Genomic DNA, 23,667 nt, shown 5'->3' with positions numbered 1-23,667 from the left:
TTAAAATATCTTTTTTTATTGTCCTTAGTATGCAGCCAAGTAAAACTACTGTTGTATGAAAATAACATGATTTATTAATAAGATCAACGTACACAAACAAACAATCTTATTTATTAATAAGGTACAAAAGATGATAAACTCATGCTGTAAATAACACGAGTACCATAGGCACTTACGTTATCGAGATTGAAACGTTAACAAATGCATTTAGCAAGTTAAAATTGATTTTGGTCATTTTAAAGTTTGTGAGGTATCGTATCCGCGCGCCGGTGGCAGATCAGAGGATAGTAGTTTGCCGAGTGGACCCTAAGCTCACTGAGTCGTGGCAAGCATCCAACCATAAGAATATTCGTAGTTCTTAATACTATTATAGTGTATCCTACGGTCCACGGTATTGCTTTTGGACGCCAATAACCGATATAACGGCAGCGCAGGTCCAACGCCAAAGACCGATTAATCCGTCACAGACCACAGAGCAACATAGACCTACGTGCATGTGCATAAAGTTCAATATTTTTGGCTTTTGTGTTTGACACGGCGTTGAAAAGATTAAGTTACGTATTCAGTATAAACATTTTTGTTTAGAAACACGGTTTATAATTTATAAACAATGTTTCTCAGAAAATGTATGGTACTCATTGCGAAACACTGTTTATAAAATGTTTAGTGGATACGTGGCTTTAATTTTCAAAACATTCTTAAATGGAACACAGTTGGTTATTTTGTTTCAATCGATTTTACTGAGTCGACAGCTACATTGAAATCAACAGATCAATTACCCGGTAGTCGACTTAGTTTAAGACTTTTATGAGTCCTTTACTACTCTTTTGCAGCACCACCGAGGTGTGTTTTTGTGAAGATACGTCGCTTTTTACACTGACATCGATTTCTTATCCTATAATTAAAATTAGAATACGCCCGACAGTCATATAATTGCAGAAAATAACGGTCGAGTGGTTAACGTTTAACCGACTCAGCAGAAGCGCACATGCGTGTGCGACACGATGACGGCCTTGCCCTCGTCCTGCATATCTCGGAGCGCCTCGTCTAGCTGCTCGCGGGTCACCGTCTGCAATAAAAACGTACGTATCGTTCAAAAACAATCTTACAGAAATCGACTTAGGGTCGGTCGCACCAAACTGTTCGTTAAACTCATTAAAGAGTTCGCTCAATATTATTGTATGGAAATTTTGATAGTAAACCGCCGAGGAGCGCCCGGTGACTTCGATCAGTCTGTCGAGTGCGGAAGGTGCAACCGGCACTCGGTCCCACAGGAAGCTTAATAAGGCTCGTGTCATAGATAGTGCGAAGACTAATACTCACGATCTGCGAGGAGGCGTTGATCTCGTGCAGCAGCTTCGCGTGCGTCGTAGTGACGGGCTTGGCGAGCGGCTGCGCGATGGCCCGGAGCGCCTGCAGCAGGTCCTGTCTGCGCCTGCGCGCGGCGGCGCCCAGCCCGGTGGTGAGGATGCCCACGTCGATGCGCCCCGACGCCGGGTCCGTGGCCGACTGCTTCAGGGCTTCGCGGTGCAGTCTGGGGAGACCACGAAACAGATTAAGGCCGTTTCTGACGCATCCCGATTTTAAATCGGATTGTCTATAGTTTTACATTTTTTTCCCGATAAAAATATAAATGGCGCCAACTCTGGTCCCTAATTCTCTTAATCGTCAAAATAATTTGTTGTAAAGAAATATACCTATAATAAATCTACATTTCTTATGTTCGACTTTCCTAATAGTCGAAATGAAAAGTAGTGCTTAACTCGGGTAAAAGTAACCATCTCGGCCTTTAACTATTGACGCTCTCCCTTCGTTCGAGTGCCTAAATATCTCGGGTGATGGGGTTCACGTTTGACCCTTGGTTAACGATCGTCTACTAAATTACAATATGGAAAACCCAAACGGCAGCAACATTAAAAATTTAAAATTAAGACAGATAACGAACACATACTTTCAATGTATTCTAAATATGTTACTCAACACTTACCTGGAGGCTTCATCGACATCAATGATCTCGACGGTGGGCGACAGACGGACCCGCGCATGTGCCTCCGCGAGACGGATGAGGCTCTCGAGCTGCCGCGGGTAGGCCGTAATCTGGCCGCGCCCGCTGCCTACTCGTCTGCAATCGATTATAACGACTTTATGCAACTGTTACATAATAAAACAGGGTGACCTAACGTAATCACCTCGATGAAAGACCAGCACCATACCAGTGGGGCGACACTCCTCCTTTCGATCATTCTCGGCTCCGTTCGGCTCAGCATTGCTCCGAGCAATTATTAGGGTTAGCACGACTTGACGTCCCTGTCGTCCGTGCACGACCACAGATAAGATAATGACTTGAATTTTGACAACCCTAAATACCGAAAGGGATAGTGCCATATATTAGAATGGGACAGCATAATCGGCAGCATAAGCAACAGCACCATCGTCCCTGAATCGCTGTCAAACTTCGGCAAACTTCGGTTTTGTAGGAAGTGTCCTTTCTGTACGGTAGTACTATTATTTATTCTGTGACCACACTGAAGTAATAACCATTTTGTGGGAGTTATATTTGTTACGGATTACGTGTAAGTACATATAAGTACAAATGAATCGAATTGCAAAGCCACAATAAGCCATTCATGTACAACTTTCAGCATGATCACTGCAGACAATTTTCACAATTTCTTGTTTCATGTTTATAAAACCTAATCTAACAAAATGGCTCACCCTAAGGCGCATGGCACACTGCATCCGATTCGCACGTCGCTCCGATGTTTTAACGAGACAACGCTATGCGGAGCGACGTGCGAATTGGATGCAGTGTGGCATGCGCCTAAGCGCAGCATATCAGAGTATTGTATACATACCGCATGTCGACGTATGCGTCGATGAGTCTCTGCTGAGCGGCCTCGCTGAGTGTAGGTTGCACGCTCTCCTTCGCAAACGCAATGTAGTCCCGCATTATGCTCATATCCTGAAAAATCATTCAAAAGGTTACACTTTTGAGATTTAGGGTTCCGTACCCGAAGGGAAACGGGACCCTATTACTAAGACTCCACTGTCTGTCTGTCACCAGGCTGTATCTCATGAACCGTGATAGCTAGACAGTTGAAATTTTTACAGATGATGTATTTATGTTGCCGCTATAACACCAAATACTAACACCGGAATAAAATAAATATTTAAGGGGGCTCCTGTACAACAAACGTGATTTTTGCCGTTTTTTGCGTAATGCGTAATGCGAGTCTGACTCGCACTTGGCCGGTTTTTTTTGTCTGATGTATCTAAAGTGTGTTTATCAATAATCTCAGAATACTATGCCAAAATGCAAGAGCCAGCTTTGGGTAAACTACAAGTGAAAAATGCAGCAAAACCATTGTGTGAATGTGACGTCGTGGGTTCAAACCCCGGCTCGTACCAATGAGTTTTTCGGAACTTACGTACGAAATATCATTTGATATTTACCAGTTGCTTTTCGGTGAAGGAATAAATCGATTAAATCGTGAGGAAACCGGACTAATCCCAATAAGGCCTAGTTTCCCCTCTGGGTTGGAAGGTCAAATGGCAGTCGCTTTCGTAAAAACTAGTGTCTACGTCAATTCTTGGGATTAGTTGTTAAGCGGACCCCAAGCTCCCATGAGCCGTGGTAAAAATGCCGGGACAAAGCGAGGAAGAAGAAGACAAAAGGTTAGACAACACTTACGAATACTTCGTCATCCTCATCAGGGTCGGTGGGGTCCTTGTAATACAGCGATACGAGATGCGAGGCTAGGCGGCGATCGAACACTTCGTCTTGCGGGTCCAGAACTAAGAATATGAGGTCGAATCTGGAAACAACAGTATTTGGATTCGGACAAGTTACGAATTGACAATCAATTTATTTTAGACTTATGATAAAGAGATGATCGTAAAATTTAACTCGGGATTATCGATCTACATACGGTTTCACTTTGACAGGGGCAACCCAAAAGTGCTGGGAGCCTTAAGTTATGTTATGCTTCCAACTCGGGAACAAATCAAATTATTTGATGAAATATTTTGATTTGTGTATTTTAAGTAGTCACACTCTTGGTGTATGCTATCTTTGATACACCAGAGAATTTGTGACGGGTACCGCCGTCGCCGGTTGGTCTAGTAGTCAGGACGTTACACGTATGCTGAAGACGCGGGTTCGATTTCATAATCATAATAATCATAAATCATTTATTTCGTGATAAACTTACATAGTAGCATTACAAGGAAAATAAAAAAAACATAACATGTCTCCGTGGTCGCTCCCTCATGACTGAGGATCGTGGTCATCAGTGGATGTAGATGCTGCGGATAATGCCGACTCAAGTGCCAGCGCTGATCTTCCGCCTCGGCCACCAGTGGACTTGTTCACTTTTTCTTTAGTGTATACAAATAAATCTATTTCAGTTTATGTAATGCTTTGCCTATAAAAGAGATGCCTAAGACCAAGCGAAATAGAGGAGCGTTGGAATGAACCCTAGGCTCCGAAACAATACCCCAGGGTGCAATGCTACTCTATCTCTGTCTAACATATGATGACGTACCTTGACATGAGCGTGTGGGGTAGCTGTACGTTCTCGACGATAGTCTTGTTTTTGTTCCACTGCGACTCGGCCGGGTTCGCGGCAGCCAGAATAGATGTGCGCGCGTTTAGCTGACAGATGATACCGGCTTTCGCTATTGATAGGGTTTGCTGCTCCATTACCTACAAAATGAGCATTTTATAGTTCTTTCTGCCTACAGGAGCCCGAGAAAGGGGATGAAGAAGGAAATTGAAGTTCACCAATCGTACGATTACGATATCCAGGATTAAATTCACACCTTGTAATAAAATTTACGTTTACACTCTGCTCGGCTCTATGGCCTGAAGTGACTCTGAACCTGAGTGGCTCTATGACTTTTTTAAGGACAGGTTGGTATGACAATTTTAGTGATATTTAAAACAACAAGATATTAGAAGTAAATCTTAAAGAATAATAAAATGTCTTACTTCGTGAAGCACACTCCGAGTAGAGTCGTTCATTTTGTCGAACTCGTCGATGCAACAGATTCCGTTGTCGGCCAGAACTAGCGCTCCCCTGTAATGTTGTAATAATTATATAAATAGTTGTTATGGTGCTCCCACACTGGCTGTTATATCATTGTGTGACAGGTACAATCGGGGACATTCCCAGTGAACCAACTTAAAGGCAAAAATCGTTTAAACGTCTTGCAGGCGGTCAGGCGATATCATAAAAGTCAATAGCATGGCACTTAAAAATGTGGGTGTTGTAAGAAAAAGGTTCCAGGTAAAGTTTATTGCCGTTCATTGTCTTTGTGACGGCCGGCATTTGCAAACTAAGATAAGGAATCCAAAATGCATCCTTATTGGTCAAGGGCCTGACACTCTTTGATAAAGAAAGATAGTCTTATTGCGATTTCTATAAGAGGGAAGAGAAAATAGTGCCATGCTTTGTCTGTATCACACAGACCGGGCATTTTTTCATGGTCGGGTTATGGCATCATAGCAAGGAGGCGATGGCAAAATACCGAAATGTATAATAGTGAAAGAGAAAAAGGATTATGCTGCCATACATGAAAGCTATAGTCTTATTGCGATTTCTATAAGAGGGAAGAGAAAATAGTGCCATGCTTTGTCTGTATCACAGACCGGGCATTTTTTCATGGTCGGGTTGTGGCATCATAGCAAGGAGGCGATGGCAAAATACCGAAATTTATAAGAGTGAAAGAGAAAAAGGATTATGCTGTAATACATGAAAGCCGCATGTGAGCAGCACTGTACTGCGCGCGCGGCACGAGGGAGAGCACGTAGCGGAGCAGCTGACACTTACGTCTGCAGCACGAGCTGGCGAGTGTCGGGGTCCTTGGTGACGTAGGCGGTGAGCCCCACGGCGCTGGAGCCGCGCCCCGAGGTGTACTGCGCGCGCGGCACGAGGGAGTGCACGTAGCGGAGCAGCTGACACTTACGTCTGCAGCACGAGCTGGCGAGTGTCGGGGTCCTTGGTGACGTAGGCGGTGAGCCCCACGGCGCTGGAGCCGCGCCCCGAGGTGTACTGCGCGCGCGGCACGAGGGAGTGCACGTAGCGGAGCAGCTGACACTTACGTCTGCAGCACGAGCTGGCGAGTGTCGGGGTCCTTGGTGACGTAGGCGGTGAGCCCCACGGCGCTGGAGCCGCGCCCCGAGGTGTACTGCGCGCGCGGCACGAGGGAGTGCACGTAGCGGAGCAGCTGACACTTACGTCTGCAGCACGAGCTGGCGAGTGTCGGGGTCCTTGGTGACGTAGGCGGTGAGCCCCACGGCGCTGGAGCCGCGCCCCGAGGTGTACTGCGCGCGCGGCACGAGGGAGTGCACGTAGCGGAGCAGCTGACACTTACGTCTGCAGCACGAGCTGGCGAGTGTCGGGGTCCTTGGTGACGTAGGCGGTGAGCCCCACGGCGCTGGAGCCGCGCCCCGAGGTGTACTGCGCGCGCGGCACGAGGGAGTGCACGTAGCGGAGCAGCTGACACTTACGTCTGCAGCACGAGCTGGCGAGTGTCGGGGTCCTTGGTGACGTAGGCGGTGAGCCCCACGGCGCTGGAGCCGCGCCCCGAGGTGTACTGCGCGCGCGGCACGAGGGAGTGCACGTAGCGGAGCAGCTGACACTTACGTCTGCAGCACGAGCTGGCGAGTGTCGGGGTCCTTGGTGACGTAGGCGGTGAGCCCCACGGCGCTGGAGCCGCGCCCCGAGGTGTACTGCGCGCGCGGCACGAGGGAGTGCACGTAGCGGAGCAGCTGACACTTACGTCTGCAGCACGAGCTGGCGAGTGTCGGGGTCCTTGGTGACGTAGGCGGTGAGCCCCACGGCGCTGGAGCCGCGCCCCGAGGTGTACTGCGCGCGCGGCACGAGGGAGTGCACGTAGCGGAGCAGCTGACACTTACGTCTGCAGCACGAGCTGGCGAGTGTCGGGGTCCTTGGTGACGTAGGCGGTGAGCCCCACGGCGCTGGAGCCGCGCCCCGAGGTGTACTGCGCGCGCGGCACGAGGGAGTGCACGTAGCGGAGCAGCTGACACTTACGTCTGCAGCACGAGCTGGCGAGTGTCGGGGTCCTTGGTGACGTAGGCGGTGAGCCCCACGGCGCTGGAGCCGCGCCCCGAGGTGTACTGCGCGCGCGGCACGAGGGAGTGCACGTAGCGGAGCAGCTGACACTTACGTCTGCAGCACGAGCTGGCGAGTGTCGGGGTCCTTGGTGACGTAGGCGGTGAGCCCCACGGCGCTGGAGCCGCGCCCCGAGGTGTACTGCGCGCGCGGCACGAGGGAGTGCACGTAGCGGAGCAGCTGACACTTACGTCTGCAGCACGAGCTGGCGAGTGTCGGGGTCCTTGGTGACGTAGGCGGTGAGCCCCACGGCGCTGGAGCCGCGCCCCGAGGTGTACTGCGCGCGCGGCACGAGGGAGTGCACGTAGCGGAGCAGCTGACACTTACGTCTGCAGCACGAGCTGGCGAGTGTCGGGGTCCTTGGTGACGTAGGCGGTGAGCCCCACGGCGCTGGAGCCGCGCCCCGAGGTGTACTGCGCGCGCGGCACGAGGGAGTGCACGTAGCGGAGCAGCTGACACTTACGTCTGCAGCACGAGCTGGCGAGTGTCGGGGTCCTTGGTGACGTAGGCGGTGAGCCCCACGGCGCTGGAGCCGCGCCCCGAGGTGTACTGCGCGCGCGGCACGAGGGAGTGCACGTAGCGGAGCAGCTGACACTTACGTCTGCAGCACGAGCTGGCGAGTGTCGGGGTCCTTGGTGACGTAGGCGGTGAGCCCCACGGCGCTGGAGCCGCGCCCCGAGGTGTACTGCGCGCGCGGCACGAGGGAGTGCACGTAGCGGAGCAGCTGACACTTACGTCTGCAGCACGAGCTGGCGAGTGTCGGGGTCCTTGGTGACGTAGGCGGTGAGCCCCACGGCGCTGGAGCCGCGCCCCGAGGTGTACTGCGCGCGCGGCACGAGGGAGTGCACGTAGCGGAGCAGCTGACACTTACGTCTGCAGCACGAGCTGGCGAGTGTCGGGGTCCTTGGTGACGTAGGCGGTGAGCCCCACGGCGCTGGAGCCGCGCCCCGAGGTGTACTGCGCGCGCGGCACGAGGGAGTGCACGTAGCGGAGCAGCTGACACTTACGTCTGCAGCACGAGCTGGCGAGTGTCGGGGTCCTTGGTGACGTAGGCGGTGAGCCCCACGGCGCTGGAGCCGCGCCCCGAGGTGTACTGCGCGCGCGGCACGAGGGAGTGCACGTAGCGGAGCAGCTGACACTTACGTCTGCAGCACGAGCTGGCGAGTGTCGGGGTCCTTGGTGACGTAGGCGGTGAGCCCCACGGCGCTGGAGCCGCGCCCCGAGGTGTACTGCGCGCGCGGCACGAGGGAGTGCACGTAGCGGAGCAGCTGACACTTACGTCTGCAGCACGAGCTGGCGAGTGTCGGGGTCCTTGGTGACGTAGGCGGTGAGCCCCACGGCGCTGGAGCCGCGCCCCGAGGTGTACTGCGCGCGCGGCACGAGGGAGTGCACGTAGCGGAGCAGCTGACACTTACGTCTGCAGCACGAGCTGGCGAGTGTCGGGGTCCTTGGTGACGTAGGCGGTGAGCCCCACGGCGCTGGAGCCGCGCCCCGAGGTGTACTGCGCGCGCGGCACGAGGGAGTGCACGTAGCGGAGCAGCTGACACTTACGTCTGCAGCACGAGCTGGCGAGTGTCGGGGTCCTTGGTGACGTAGGCGGTGAGCCCCACGGCGCTGGAGCCGCGCCCCGAGGTGTACTGCGCGCGCGGCACGAGGGAGTGCACGTAGCGGAGCAGCTGGGACTTAGATGTGCCCGGGTCGCCGCATAGCAGGATGTTGATCTCCGATCTGTAAAAATTACATTCCAACTGAATCTCGGCAGCAGATCAATGGTTGGCCAGTCGAAGTAATGTATAGATGGCGCGAGCATAGATTTTACCTGTCAGTAGGTGCGATGGCTCGCGCCAGGCGCTCGTAAGAGTCGGCTTGCTTTGACAGTGACTTGAACAGGGGATACCGCCGTTTAGCCAAAATATTTTTCGCCGTGAGCAAAATTTCACTTCCCAACAAACTTATGGCATCAGTTTCATTTCCCAAATAAAATTCTAGCAAGTTTTTTACTTCGCAACCATTTCATTTCCCAATCCCATACTTGCGAAATTAAAATGACGTACTAGGTTGGGTTAGGTTAGGTTGGACAAAAAAAAAAAAAAAAGGTTAGGTTGGATTATGAAAATTTGCGAAATGAAATTTTGCCAAATGATAATTTGCGTAAAATAGTTTGGGAAGTAATACTTTGGGAAACGATTTTTGGCAATACATTAGTAAACCCTTGAACAGCCTACGACACAAGTACCTGAAATGTGTCCGGCCTGCGGCGTTGAAATTCTTCTTAGTACCACCGAGTAATTGAAGCAACACGCCTTTCTTGATGTCTAGGTTCTCGTAGATGGACGGTGCGATGGCACGCGCCAGGCGCTCGTAGCAGTCGGCTTGCTTTGACAACGACTTGAATAATTCAACTCGCTCGGGCGGGAAACGGTGCTCCTTGCTGTGGGGCAAACGAAATACCTATTAGCATTTTCGATTTAATTTCAATAATTATTACAAATGTCAGTGGTAAATTAAAATGCGCAGGTAGTCCGGTAAGAGCGTGCGATTTTCAATCCGGAGGGCACGAGCTCAAACCCTGGCTCGTACTAGTTTTTTTCGGAATTTATGATTTATCATTTGATATTTACCAGTCGCTTTTTGGTGAAAGAAAGGACTCATCCTAATAAGGTCTAATTTTCCTTCTGGGTTGTGTCAGAGGGCAGTCGTTTTCGTATAAACTGATTAAATTCTAAGTGGCTCTCATGAGCAATGGCGAAAATCCGGGACAAACGCGAGGAATGTAAATAATAGTGTATTATTTGCTTTATTCCAAAACCCTAAAACAATCTTTGTGCCTTTTATCGAATGTGGCTCAAATCTGGCCCCACACTAACGTACACAGTATCGTATCGAATTAGGCACTTAGAGCTCCCGTCATTAACGTAAACTCTAATATAAACTCATCTAGCCTCCATCTTAAACAGCTGGTCGCTATGTACCTTCCTGTAATGCTGCGCGTCAATATGAGTCTTATGCAAGGCACGTAAGGTCACTTTCAGGTGGTGCACGGAGGCAAGAGCGTCGCGGAACACGCCAGTAACGATGACTCGTTCGACCGTACCGACCGGTTCGACTATACTAGCTAACACTAATCATGCATGTAAATGTAAATCTTACGCGACAGACGTAAGGTATCAACTCACCCCTCTTCAGTCTCGAACAGCCTGTCACTATGCACCTTCCTGTAATGCAGCGCGTCAATGTGAGTCTTATGCAGGGCTCGTAAGGTAGATTTTCGCGGGTGCACAGTGGCGGGGGCGGCGCGGAACACGCCCGTGACGCTGACTCGCTCGCCGGCTCCGACCGCCTCCACCAGCGCGCCGTGAGCCATCACCGTCACCGTGGCGGGCGTGCGACCCGCTGGCATGTCATCTGCAGGGGGAAATATTAGTTACACATATAATCAAGGCATTCAAATAGCGTGACAAAGGAATTTTAAATTTAGCTAGGACAAATGATCCAATGATTAACCGTGAGAAGTGCTCGTTGTTGGCGGAACATAAGTACTTGCATGAAGACCAGTCGATGATATATGACGTCACATACAAATCCGACGCTTCCTCGCACCTGGCGACTCCTGCAGCTTGACCAGCTGCTTGTCGCTGCGGTTGTGTATGAGCTGGAAGCAGTGCGCGGTGTTGCAGGCGCAGTGTGCTCGGGCACGGTACACGGCACTCACCTGGCGACTCCTGCAGCTTGACCAGCTGCTTGTCGCTGAAGTGGCTGCGGTTGTGTATGAGCTGGAAGCAGTGCGCGGTGTTGCAGTGCGCGCAGTGCGCCGGCTCGGGCACGGTACACGGCACTCACCTGGCGACTCCTGCAGCTTGACCAGCTGCTTGTCGCTGAAGTGGCTGCGGTTGTATATGAGCTGGAAGCAGTGCGCGGTGTTGCAGGCGCAGTGTGCTCGGGCACGGTACACGGCACTCACCTGGCGACTCCTGCAGCTTGACCAGCTGCTTGTCGCTGAAGTGGCTGCGGTTGTGTATGAGCTGGAAGCAGTGCGCGGTGTTGCAGTGCGCGCAGTGCGCCGGCTCGGGCACGGTACACGGCACTCACCTGGCGACTCCTGCAGCTTGACCAGCTGCTTGTCGCTGAAGTGGCTGCGGTTGTGTATGAGCTGGAAGCAGTGCGCGGTGTTGCAGGCGCAGTGTGCTCGGGCACGGTACACGGCACTCACCTGGCGACTCCTGCAGCTTGACCAGCTGCTTGTCGCTGAAGTGGCTGCGGTTGTGTATGAGCTGGAAGCAGTGCGCGGTGTTGCAGTGCGCGCAGTGCGCCGGCTCGGGCACGGTACACGGCACTCACCTGGCGACTCCTGCAGCTTGACCAGCTGCTTGTCGCTGAAGTGGCTGCGGTTGTATATGAGCTGGAAGCAGTGCGCGGTGTTGCAGGCGCAGTGTGCTCGGGCACGGTACACGGCACTCACCTGGCGACTCCTGCAGCTTGACCAGCTGCTTGTCGCTGAAGTGGCTGCGGTTGTGTATGAGCTGGAAGCAGTGCGCGGTGTTGCAGTGCGCGCAGTGCGCCGGCTCGGGCACGGTACACGGCACTCACCTGGCGACTCCTGCAGCTTGACCAGCTGCTTGTCGCTGAAGTGGCTGCGGTTGTATATGAGCTGGAAGCAGTGCGCGGTGTTGCAGGCGCAGTGTGCTCGGGCACGGTACACGGCACTCACCTGGCGACTCCTGCAGCTTGACCAGCTGCTTGTCGCTGAAGTGGCTGCGGTTGTGTATGAGCTGGAAGCAGTGCGCGGTGTTGCAGTGCGCGCAGTGCGCCGGCTCGGGCACGGTACACGGCACTCACCTGGCGACTCCTGCAGCTTGACCAGCTGCTTGTCGCTGAAGTGGCTGCGGTTGTGTATGAGCTGGAAGCAGTGCGCGGTGTTGCAGGCGCAGTGTGCTCGGGCACGGTACACGGCACTCACCTGGCGACTCCTGCAGCTTGACCAGCTGCTTGTCGCTGAAGTGGCTGCGGTTGTGTATGAGCTGGAAGCAGTGCGCGGTGTTGCAGTGCGCGCAGTGCGCCGGCTCGGGCACGGTACACGGCACTCACCTGGCGACTCCTGCAGCTTGACCAGCTGCTTGTCGCTGAAGTGGCTGCGGTTGTGTATGAGCTGGAAGCAGTGCGCGGTGTTGCAGGCGCAGTGTGCTCGGGCACGGTACACGGCACTCACCTGGCGACTCCTGCAGCTTGACCAGCTGCTTGTCGCTGAAGTGGCTGCGGTTGTGTATGAGCTGGAAGCAGTGCGCGGTGTTGCAGTGCGCGCAGTGCGCCGGCTCGGGCACGGTACACGGCACTCACCTGGCGACTCCTGCAGCTTGACCAGCTGCTTGTCGCTGAAGTGGCTGCGGTTGTGTATGAGCTGGAAGCAGTGCGCGGTGTTGCAGGCGCAGTGTGCTCGGGCACGGTACACGGCACTCACCTGGCGACTCCTGCAGCTTGACCAGCTGCTTGTCGCTGAAGTGGCTGCGGTTGTGTATGAGCTGGAAGCAGTGCGCGGTGTTGCAGTGCGCGCAGTGCGCCGGCTCGGGCACGGTACACGGCACTCACCTGGCGACTCCTGCAGCTTGACCAGCTGCTTGTCGCTGAAGTGGCTGCGGTTGTGTATGAGCTGGAAGCAGTGCGCGGTGTTGCAGTGCGCGCAGTGCGCCGGCTCGGGCACGGTACACGGCACTCACCTGGCGACTCCTGCAGCTTGACCAGCTGCTTGTCGCTGAAGTGGCTGCGGTTGTGTATGAGCTGGAAGCAGTGCGCGGTGTTGCAGTGCGCGCAGTGCGCCGGCTCGGGCACGGTACACGGCACTCACCTGGCGACTCCTGCAGCTTGACCAGCTGCTTGTCGCTGAAGTGGCTGCGGTTGTGTATGAGCTGGAAGCAGTGCGCGGTGTTGCAGTGCGCGCAGTGCGCCGGCTCGGGCACGGTACACGGCACTCACCTGGCGACTCCTGCAGCTTGACCAGCTGCTTGTCGCTGAAGTGGCTGCGGTTGTGTATGAGCTGGAAGCAGTGCGCGGTGTTGCAGTGCGCGCAGTGCGCCGGCTCGGGCACGGTACACGGCACTCACCTGGCGACTCCTGCAGCTTGACCAGCTGCTTGTCGCTGAAGTGGCTGCGGTTGTGTATGAGCTGGAAGCAGTGCGCGGTGTTGCAGTGCGCGCAGTGCGCCGGCTCGGGCACGGTACTCACCTGGCGACTCCTGCAGCTTGACCAGCTGCTTGTCGCTGAAGTGGCTGCGGTTGTGTATGAGCTGGAAGCAGTGCGCGGTGTTGCAGTGCGCGCAGTGCGCCGGCTCGGGCACGGTACACGGCACTCACCTGGCGACTCCTGCAGCTTGACCAGCTGCTTGTCGCTGAAGTGGCTGCGGTTGTGTATGAGCTGGAAGCAGTGCGCGGTGTTGCAGTGCGCGCAGTGCGCCGGCTCGGGCACGGTACACGGCACTCACCTGGCGACTCCTGCAGCTTGACCAGCTGCTTGTCGCTGAAGTGGCTGCGGTTGTGTATGAGCTGGAAGCAGTGCGCGGTGTTGCAGGCGCAGTGTGCTCGGGCACGGTACACGGCACTCACCTGGCGACTCCTGCAGCTTGACCAGCTGCTTGTCGCTGAAGTGGCTGCGGTTGTGTATGAGCTGGAAGCAGTGCGCGGTGTTGCAGTGCGCGCAGTGCGCCGGCTCGGGCACGGTACACGGCACTCACCTGGCGACTCCTGCAGCTTGACCAGCTGCTTGTCGCTGAAGTGGCTGCGGTTGTGTATGAGCTGGAAGCAGTGCGCGGTGTTGCAGTGCGCGCAGTGCGCCGGCTCGGGCACGGTACACGGCACTCACCTGGCGACTCCTGCAGCTTGACCAGCTGCTTGTCGCTGAAGTGGCTGCGGTTGTGTATGAGCTGGAAGCAGTGCGCGGTGTTGCAGTGCGCGCAGTGCGCCGGCTCGGGCACGGTACACGGCACTCACCTGGCGACTCCTGCAGCTTGACCAGCTGCTTGTCGCTGAAGTGGCTGCGGTTGTGTATGAGCTGGAAGCAGTGCGCGGTGTTGCAGTGCGCGCAGTGCGCCGGCTCGGGCACGGTACACGGCACTCACCTGGCGACTCCTGCAGCTTGACCAGCTGCTTGTCGCTGAAGTGGCTGCGGTTGTGTATGAGCTGGAAGCAGTGCGCGGTGTTGCAGTGCGCGCAGTGCGCCGGCTCGGGCACGGTACACGGCACTCACCTGGCGACTCCTGCAGCTTGACCAGCTGCTTGTCGCTGAAGTGGCTGCGGTTGTGTATGAGCTGGAAGCAGTGCGCGGTGTTGCAGTGCGCGCAGTGCGCCGGCTCGGGCACGGTACACGGCACTCACCTGGCGACTCCTGCAGCTTGACCAGCTGCTTGTCGCTGAAGTGGCTGCGGTTGTGTATGAGCTGGAAGCAGTGCGCGGTGTTGCAGTGCGCGCAGTGCGCCGGCTCGGGCACGGTACACGGCACTCACCTGGCGACTCCTGCAGCTTGACCAGCTGCTTGTCGCTGAAGTGGCTGCGGTTGTGTATGAGCTGGAAGCAGTGCGCGGTGTTGCAGTGCGCGCAGTGCGCCGGCTCGGGCACGCGGCCGCGCTCCAGCTCGGCGGCGGCGGCGGCTCCGCACACGGCGCACTTGAAGAACGCCTCGCGCATCTCCGGCACGATGGTGGACGTGCGGATCACCATGCCCGAGATGGTCACCAGCTGGTCGATGTCTGGAAAGAGATCACTGATTGGCGAGTTGGCAGTTACGTTTGGCGAGTAATCTTTGAAAATGTCTGCATTATTATTACCGTGGGATGACGATTTATTATTATCAGTCTTCGAAACTTTTTGTCATTTCTTGTGACTACAATTTTGGTATGTTCATAACTGTTTGTCTTTCAATTTATTAAAAAAATATGGATTGACTAAGGTACTCAGTTTCGTTTAAAGAAGAAGTCAAGTTACGAAAAAACTAATATCTGCATTAGGGTTTTTATTATCTTCTTAGTCATGGATAGTGAACTTCAATGGGAATCCAACTGATTACTCATTAAATTACCTTCCGGGTTAAGGTCCCTCATGTGCCTGGCGGGCGCGTTGAATGGCCGCACCTGGATCTGGTGCTCCAGTACCGCGGCCGGGTACTTCTCGAAGAACAGCTCGTTTACCGCTGCGTCGAACGCGGGCACAACCTGTGAATTGAGACTTTATTGTAACTGCCGTAAGGTTAATTTTTCTATGGTGTTGGAAGATTATACATTTTGATGACTCTCAAATCACGGTATTATAAGAAGAAGGCCAGCATTCTGCCGATTGCCATTAGTACTGCCGAAAGTTTTTTTCTGATTGTGCCAAAATATGGTTGTTACATGTATGATGAAATCAGAATCATATTTACCTCTTGTGGATAGCAGACGAGCTGGCGATGCAGCTTGGGATCAAAAATGCGAACATGATCCACATCCACATCCAAGAATGGCTCTTCCAATGTGTGAATCTGGAAAAAAGTATATTTAAATTATTACTAAGGCCCACTTGCACTATCCCACTAACTTGGGGTTAACCGGTTAAACCGTTAACCCAGAGTCAAATTGTAATGGTAACCATGGTAACTCCAGGTTTAGCCGGACCCAGGGTTAGTGAATAGCCGGGTCCACACATAGCGAGCATACGCGCGAGGCAATTTCCTCGCGCACAAAACGGCCAGTGTAGACGTGCCTCTGCCGAGACGGCGCGCGCGAGGCACGTCTACACTGGCCGTTTAGTGCGCGAGGATATTGCCTCGCGCGTATCCTCGCTATGTGTGGACCGGCTAATGGTCCAAGTGGCCCTAAGCTGATGTAAACATTTCCCGAAAAACAGAAACCGCCTTTTCCGTTCCTGAGTTTTTAACTTATAGCTTCTGTATATTATGTATAGTAACTAAGTTATCTGTCTTTTGAAATAAAACTATGAAAACGGATTATATCGCGTATATTGAATTTATAATACATCCCGACGTTTCGAACTCTTTACAGCGTTTCGAAACGTCGGGATGTATTATAAATTCAATATACGCGATATAATCCGTTTTCATAGTTTTATTTCATGAGTAACTATCGCGGTAACCGAAGACAATATTATCTGTCTTTATTAAATACTAGCTTTTGCCCGCGACTTCGTCTGCGCGGACTTAGTAACATCAGTTAAAGTAAGTACCTATAGTGCCTGGAAAAATTCTCTTGGCAATCATTCAATTTGAGAATATTATGCACACAAATTAGCAGGCACTTTATAAATTATCTGAATTCCATCCCGCTTTTCACTTTCTTAAGGGATGATTTTCGGGATAAAAACTATCCTATGTCCTTCTCAGGGACTCAACCTGTCTCTATGCCAAATTTCATCTAAATAGGTTCAGCGTTTTAAGCATGAAGAGGTAACACACAGACAGACAGACAGACTTTCGCATTTATAGTATTAAGTATGGATTGTTATGATTTTCTTTGAAAACTGTTTTATAACTTAATTTCTAACACTTCCATAAGAAGTTAAGTTATATTTACAAACCTCTTCTAGCTTCTGCTCATAGAGTGGTTCATTAGTGACAGCGGTAGGCTCGACAAACCGCTGCACAAACTTGATGAACTTCTCGCGGCACTCGGCAATGGCTACATCTGTGCCCCACACCACTAATTGTGGTTCACTTGATGGTGCCTCTGCTGCTGCCTCTTCCACCTGCAAGTTTGAAGAATAGTTAAGTGTTATAATAAAAGTCCAATAAAATATCGTCGTCAAGAGCCCACTGACACTTTATAAATTATGTAGATATTCTCAAAAACTAAAAAAACGTCCCTTAGGTTACATCACCCTTCAAATTATACTGCCTTTTCACCAGGTGTGTGATTCAGCAATTTTAGCCTGAAAGTGATATACATTAGACAGCCTTCAAATTTCATGCTGGGCTTCACCATGATTCATGATACAGCAAGTTACTGTAGTTTAGAACTGCCTTAATATTTTCCAAAGGGTGAAAGGGTGGTGAAAGCAAGTTACTGTAGTCTAGAACTGCCTTAATATTTTCCAAAGGGTGAAAGGGCGGTGAAAGCAAGTTACTGTAGTCTAGAACTGCCTTAATATTTTCCAAAGGGTGAAAGGGTGGTGAAAGCAAGTTACTGTAGTCTAGAACTGCCTTAATATTTTCCAAAGGGTGAAAGGGTGGTGAAAGCAAGTTACTGTAGTCTAGAACTGCCTTAATATTTTCCAAAGGGTGAAAGGGTGGTGAAAGCAAGTTACTGTAGTCTAGAACTGCCTTAATATTTTCCAAAGGGTGAAAGGGTGGTGAAAGCAAGTTACTCTAGTCTAGAACTGCCTTAATATTTTCCAAAGGGTGAAAGGGTGGCGAAAGCAAGTTACTGTAGTCTAGAACTGCCTTAATATTTTTCAAAGGGTGAAAGGGTGGTGAAAGCAAGTTACTGTAGTCTAGAACTGCCTTAATATTTTCCAAAGGGTGAAAGGGTGGTGAAAGCAAGTTACTGTAGTCTACAACTGCCTTAATATTTTCCAAAGGGTGAAAGGGTGGTGAAAGCAAGTTACTGTAGTCTAGAACTGCCGTAATATTTTCCAAAGGGTGAAAGGGTGGTGAAAGCAAGTTACTGTAGTCTAGAACTGCCTTAATATTTTCCAAAGGGTGAAATGGTGGTGAAAGCAAGTTACTGTAGTCTAGAACTGCCTTAATATTTTCCAAAGGGTGAAAGGGTGGTGAAAGCAAGTTACTGTAGTCTAGAACTGCCTTAATATTTTCCAAAGGGTGAAAGGGTGGTCAAAGCAAGTTACTGTAGTCTAGAACTGCCTTAATATTTTCCAAAGGGTGAAAGGGTGGTGAAAGCAAGTTACTGTAGTCTAGAACTGCCTTAATATTTTCCAAAGGGTGAAAGGGTGGTGAAAGCAAGTTACTGTAGTCTAGAACTGCCTTAATATTTTCCAAAGGGTGAAAGGGTGGTGAAAGCAAGTTACTGTAGTCTAGAACTGCCTTAATATTTTCCAAAGGGTGAAAGGGTGGTGAAAGCAAGTTACTGTAGTCTAGAACTGCCTTAATATTTTCCAAAGGGTGAAAGGGTGGCGAAAGCAAGTTACTGTAGTCCAGAACTGCCTTAATATTTTCCAAAGGGTGAAAGGGTGGTGAAAGCAAGTTACTGTAGTCTAGAACTGCCTTAATATTTTCCAAAGGGTGAAAGGGTGGTGAAAGCAAGTTACTGTAGTCTAGAACTGCCTTAATATTTTCCAAAGGGTGAAAGGGTGGTGAAAGCAAGTTACTGTAGTCTAGAACTGCCTTAATATTTTCCAAAGGGTGAAAGGGTGGTGAAAGCAAGTTACTGTAGTCTAGAACTGCCTTAATATTTTCCAAAGGGTGAAAGGGTGGTGAAAGCAAGTTACTGTAGTCTAGAACTGCCTTAATATTTTCCAAAGGGTGAAAGGGTGGTGAAAGCAAGTTACTGTAGTCTAGAACTGCCTTAATATTTTCCAAAGGGTGAAAGGGTGGTGAAAGCAAGTTACTGTAGTCTACAACTGCCTTAATATTTTCCAAAGGGTGAAAGGGTGGTGAAAGCAAGTTACTGTAGTCTAGAACTGCCTTAATATTTTCCAAAGGGTGAAAGGATGGTGAAAGCAAGTTACTGTAGTCTACAACTGCCTTAATATTTTCCAAAGGGTGAAAGGGTGGTGAAAGCAAGTTACTGTAATCTACAACTGCCTTAATATTTTCCAAAGGGTGAAAGGGTGGTGAAAGCAAGTTACTGTAGTCTAGAACTGCCTTAATATTTTCCAAAGGGTGAAAGGGTGGTGAAAGCAAGTTACTGTAGTCTAGAACTGCCTTAATATTTTCCAAAGGGTGAAAGGGTGGTGAAAGCAAGTTACTGTAGTCTAGAACTGCCTTAATATTTTCCAAAGGGTGAAAGGGTGGTGAAAGCAAGTTACTGTAGTCTACAACTGCCTTAATATTATCTACCCTTTGGCCAGAGGTCTGGATCTGCAGTCAAAGAAGCTAAAGTGCCAGCTAGAACAGCTTCAAATACATAGTGGTTTTCTAAGTAAATACACCTGCGAGCAAAGAAACGGAATCACTTCACATGTTTGACTTCTCCACTCAATAACTTTTCAAATTTTCATGCAATAGAAAATGGTATCAAATGAAAGCTAATAATATAATGTTACAGGTTTGACGACTGAAAGATGTTTTCTAAAAATAGACAAAAAATGCTAGGATAATTTATAGAATAAGATATTACAGGTTTTGGCATAGCAATATTATGATTTTATATTACATCCTATAATGAAAATTTGCTTGAATTGAATTATAAAATATGAAGTGCGAACATTAATGACATAAACATAAAATAATAGTTAAATACCCCTCTAGTAGGTGTTGGTGCCGGCACATTACGCCCAAACTGATGCCCTCGCAGGTCTGCCCTCTGCCTGGCAGGGGTCATGACCCCTCGCATGAGCGAGCGAGGAGTGCTCAGGGAGCTGGGTGTGCCATAGTTCAGGGGTGAGCTCAAGTCAAAGTCTGTCCCTGGAAGATTCAGTTAAATGTTTTACAAACTGATTAATAGCATGTTTTACAAGATAAAGATAACCCTTCCAAGTGGCGGACATTACTTTAGATTCATTGGAATTTTAACTTTCTGTTAATTACATTTTCTAATAGACATTGCGTGAGTCTGTCAGATGAAGGGATATGTAGTTAAATGATCAGGTAACTTAAGGTGGCATCAACTATTTTTCTAGCAAGATTGACTAGCTGCTGTGTCCTAGGCACTAAAAAGCATGTGCAACTGCAAGTGACGTAAGAACTTAACTGAGACAGGTAGTTTTATAGGCACCGATCATTAGAACTTTCCCCAGCATACTTAGTACTTTATAATAACCTGTAATTTTAGTGTTTTCATCTGTGTGTGTTTAATTTGTTAGATTTATATTGTATTCAAATTCTAGATTTGTTAACAAAATTTATCACCACCACCAAAAATATACCATCAGATATATCGAAGCACTCAAGGTGCTCAAAAATATCTGAACACTCTCTAGCGCCTTAACAATAGAGATGTGTTCAGATATTTGTGAGCACCTTGACCGCTCTGATACATCTGATGGTAAAAGTACCTGTTTTATATTTACTGTGTAATTGACTAGCTTTTGTACAGTCGCCATCAGATATATCGGAGCGGCCGAGGTGCTCAAAAATATCTGAATACGCACTCTAACGCCTTGACAATAGAGGCGTGTTCAGATATTTGTGAGGACCATGGCCGCTCCGATATATCTGATGGCGACTGTACTGTAAACATCAAAAATTTATTCAGCAAATAGGCCACAGGGGCACTTTTACATGTCAATTTTTACAAGCAATACAAAACCAAAATTCACAAAAAACAATTACAAATATGGAATCAATAAAATATTAGATACTTTGTCAGAGATGTATCCAGTCTAAATGTCGAATTACACAAAAAAAAGAAAACTAATAAAAAATATACAAACAACAGACAATTACTATAATTGTTTAGAGATGTAAAAGTCTCTAGATGTCAGAGATAAAATATGTATAATAAATTAAAAAAAAAAACGATCATCAAATTATCCTTAGAGGTGTAAAGGGTCTCCAAGACTTGAATTGTTATATAAGTAATTATAAGACAAGAAATTAAATCAGACAGACAAGAACCGAATGAAGTGTCTCACGTTAATGTCACTCAAAAGTAAAGTTACATAGGACGTAACATGAAGCCTGTGTAAACTTAAACAGACCGGTCTCCACTTATAATGTATGAATAAATGACACTGAAATTGAATTGAAGTTTGAGTTTCTCCGAATTTATCTAGTTTCTTGCTGGAGGAGTTTGGAGTTTTGGGTTTACTTACCAATAGGACTAGACTGCAAAGCCCTTGCAGGTGACGTGCCCGGTACCCGCGGGGTGCGGGGCGTGCCGCGCGGGGTGCGGGGAGTGCCTCGGGGGGTGCGAGTAGGAGTCGCTGGAGTCCCATCTGTATACAAGTTTAGTATCTGATATTTAAGTTGATAGGACCATTAGCCCATTACCGTATTTTGTTATTAATTACTATGGAAAAAGAGTCAAATAATTTGTTTTTAACATAATAGTTACTGATTTACCCTATCTCTCTCTCTCTTTAGCCTTTTTCTACCCTTTGGGTGTAGGCCTCCTTCATTTTGCGCCATTCGTCACGGTTCTGTGCGACTTGGAGCCACTGCTTCCCCGCAGTCTTCTTGATTCACGTTATAACAATGACTAAACAATGATATAGGTTAGGAGCGTTTATAAACCAGTTTATTAACAACAACGATTAGACGGTAATACCTTGTGAAGATGTGCCCGAAGCTCGTTGAGGCGTCTCCGGGATGACTACCTGTTCCTGTTGGGAAGACCGCGTCCTGCGGGTTGGAGTCGGGGCATCCGACGACGCTTGCGATGACGGCCGTTTCGATGGAGTGGACATGTTGAATCAAGCCACTGTACAGTGCTTGTTTTCTTTCTTACACACTTTTCACAAAATATGTAACTAGAAATAAAACAAAACAAAGAAATTAATAACAGATCAGGGAAGAACGCGACCGGCGCGTGTTTTGGGCGCGAAAAGTATGTGAATTATGTGATGTGATGTGACATGTGACGTATGTGTCAAAACAAAAGCTGTCAGACTTTTTTTAAGCACTGGTATTACTTGCAGCGCTATTAAAAGTAGCTTAAATAGTTTAGTGGTTTTGGTTTCCCGTGAAGGGCCCTCCACACTCGTGCGCGAATCGCGGCGCGAGGCCCCACCCCATTCTATTATAAAATGTATTTAGACGCAATACGAAAAAACATATTAACTTGGTTCTTCTCGTTTATTAAATACATTTTTATAAATTTTAAAACATTAAATTGCAACTTGCAACAAATGTATTTTGTTTTATACGACTACAATCGATCAATAAAAGAACATCCCTAGTAGTCCTAGTACTGTCAAGTTGTTGTCAATTAACCATAGACAATAGAATTAATCATTGATTGATCGTTCATTCACCCCACTGCTGACTGATGTTTTCGTGGTGTTTTACGATAATAAATAAATATAAACATTTATTGCGAAATAATAAATTTTATAAGCAATCGCGATGGTCAGCGGTATGTGAAGTCGGTGCAATAAACTTTACGAAGTCAATGACAAGCAATTGAAGTTGGCTATCATCGTAAGAGCTATCTTTGTGCAATCTACCTGCTTTGTCGGGCATATTATTGTGAATAAATTATCCTGGCTAGGCTTAAAGGATATCGGATTTAAACGGACAGATGGATTGTTTTTACTGTGTGACGGTTGTTTTGTGATTCCGGCGTAAATTTGTGCTTCATTTTAAGGTAAATATCAGCGGTGAGTATATATATATATACGTATACCTATTCATAGAATTCACTTTATCTTCTGCCCGTCCGTCGGCTTATGTATAGCCGCAAAAACAATACAATAGCATGAAGTTATTGGAGCCCCTTAAATGAGCAAGGGATGTGTAGTTTACGAAAGCTTTAGAATTTTACCAAATCTCACCTAGTTTGTGTTGCTTTTAACGAGTTTGTGAAATTGCGCATAAACAAGGCTGCCCTAACAGGCGACGACGAGAAACCTCTCGTGTAAGTAGTATCATCATATGAAATTAGTTAAGCAACCTTCTTAAAATGCTAAAAATATAAAATGATCCTTGAATTGAATTTTCATAGTTCACCATCTCTTATTAGTCTCACTTAATTCGCGACGTCAGTTTAACAAACATTTATCTATGTCCTGTCTGTGATCATAAGATAAGGGAACCAATTGTATTATTTAGACATTTTTAGTATTTATTATTTTATTATAATCAATAATTATTACATTTTTTAATTTGTGCTCTTATCCTTTTATTAATTAATAATTGTAGTTTTAGAGGCTGCACATTAATTTTCTTTGTTTATCAATCAATTTATACAATGATATTTCTCCTCTCTCTCTTCTCGCGCTAGGTTAGGGTGCCGAGATAAAAACTGCAAAACGAGGCCCATATTACTTTACGGTTTTTCTTTGGTGGCCTCTGCTAGTTGGCAGCAAGCAAACATTTTGATATGACAATGAATAGTTTGATAGCACTCAGTTATATTCATTCTTACTCTTACATTACATTAATTATCTCTCACTTATTAACTAATAACATAACATACAATCATCAATAACATTCTAATTAAATAACTGAGGCATAAATAACAGAGATTCATAGTCAGCAGCCCAGTATTGTGAATTTATCACTATGCACTTTACAGTTTTAACATTCAATTACAAGACACAGAAATTTAGTATTATTAAACTTAAAACACTAAAACTAATAAAAAAGTTACAATTATCTTGTCTGTTATAAAATTATCTAAATACAGACAGACAATACACAGCCTAAACATTTAAGGGAGGACTTTTTTTTTTTTATTATAAACTGATCGGCGATTGGCCCTAGTCACACTTGATGGAAA

General features: G+C 48.5%; 2 protein-coding genes across 2 annotated transcripts in view; one reads left to right on the top strand and one right to left on the bottom strand.

Moving 5' to 3' along the window:
• Nucleotides 1-51: 51 nt before the first annotated feature.
• Nucleotides 52-21,773, bottom strand: LOC134749777 (DNA replication licensing factor MCM4). Its single transcript, XM_063684813.1, has 17 exons — nucleotides 21,496-21,773; nucleotides 21,041-21,163; nucleotides 19,528-19,691; nucleotides 16,688-16,855; nucleotides 15,537-15,635; nucleotides 15,198-15,330; nucleotides 14,626-14,868; nucleotides 10,313-10,541; nucleotides 9,373-9,567; nucleotides 8,688-8,864; nucleotides 4,991-5,078; nucleotides 4,545-4,705; nucleotides 3,692-3,815; nucleotides 2,856-2,962; nucleotides 1,988-2,122; nucleotides 1,324-1,534; nucleotides 52-1,069 (listed from the first exon to the last, which is right to left on the bottom strand). The coding sequence occupies exons 1-17, from the start codon at nucleotides 21,632-21,634 to the stop codon at nucleotides 974-976; spliced, it is 2,592 nt and encodes an 863-aa protein (XP_063540883.1). The 5' UTR covers nucleotides 21,635-21,773; the 3' UTR covers nucleotides 52-973.
• A 424-nt stretch (nucleotides 21,774-22,197) lies between these two features.
• The window catches only part of LOC134749733 (protein wech), a 30,964-nt gene continuing 29,494 nt past the window's right edge, over nucleotides 22,198-23,667 (top strand). Inside the window, exon 1 of the mRNA XM_063684753.1 lies at nucleotides 22,198-22,533. The gene's annotated coding sequence lies outside the window, so the exon portion shown is untranslated. The remainder of the gene's footprint in view (nucleotides 22,534-23,667) is intronic.

The sequence above is a fragment of the Cydia strobilella genome, chromosome 18 (assembly GCF_947568885.1).
Source record: "Cydia strobilella chromosome 18, ilCydStro3.1, whole genome shotgun sequence".
NCBI lineage: Eukaryota > Metazoa > Arthropoda > Insecta > Lepidoptera > Tortricidae > Cydia > Cydia strobilella.
This window is presented reverse-complemented; position numbering and strand designations above follow the sequence as displayed.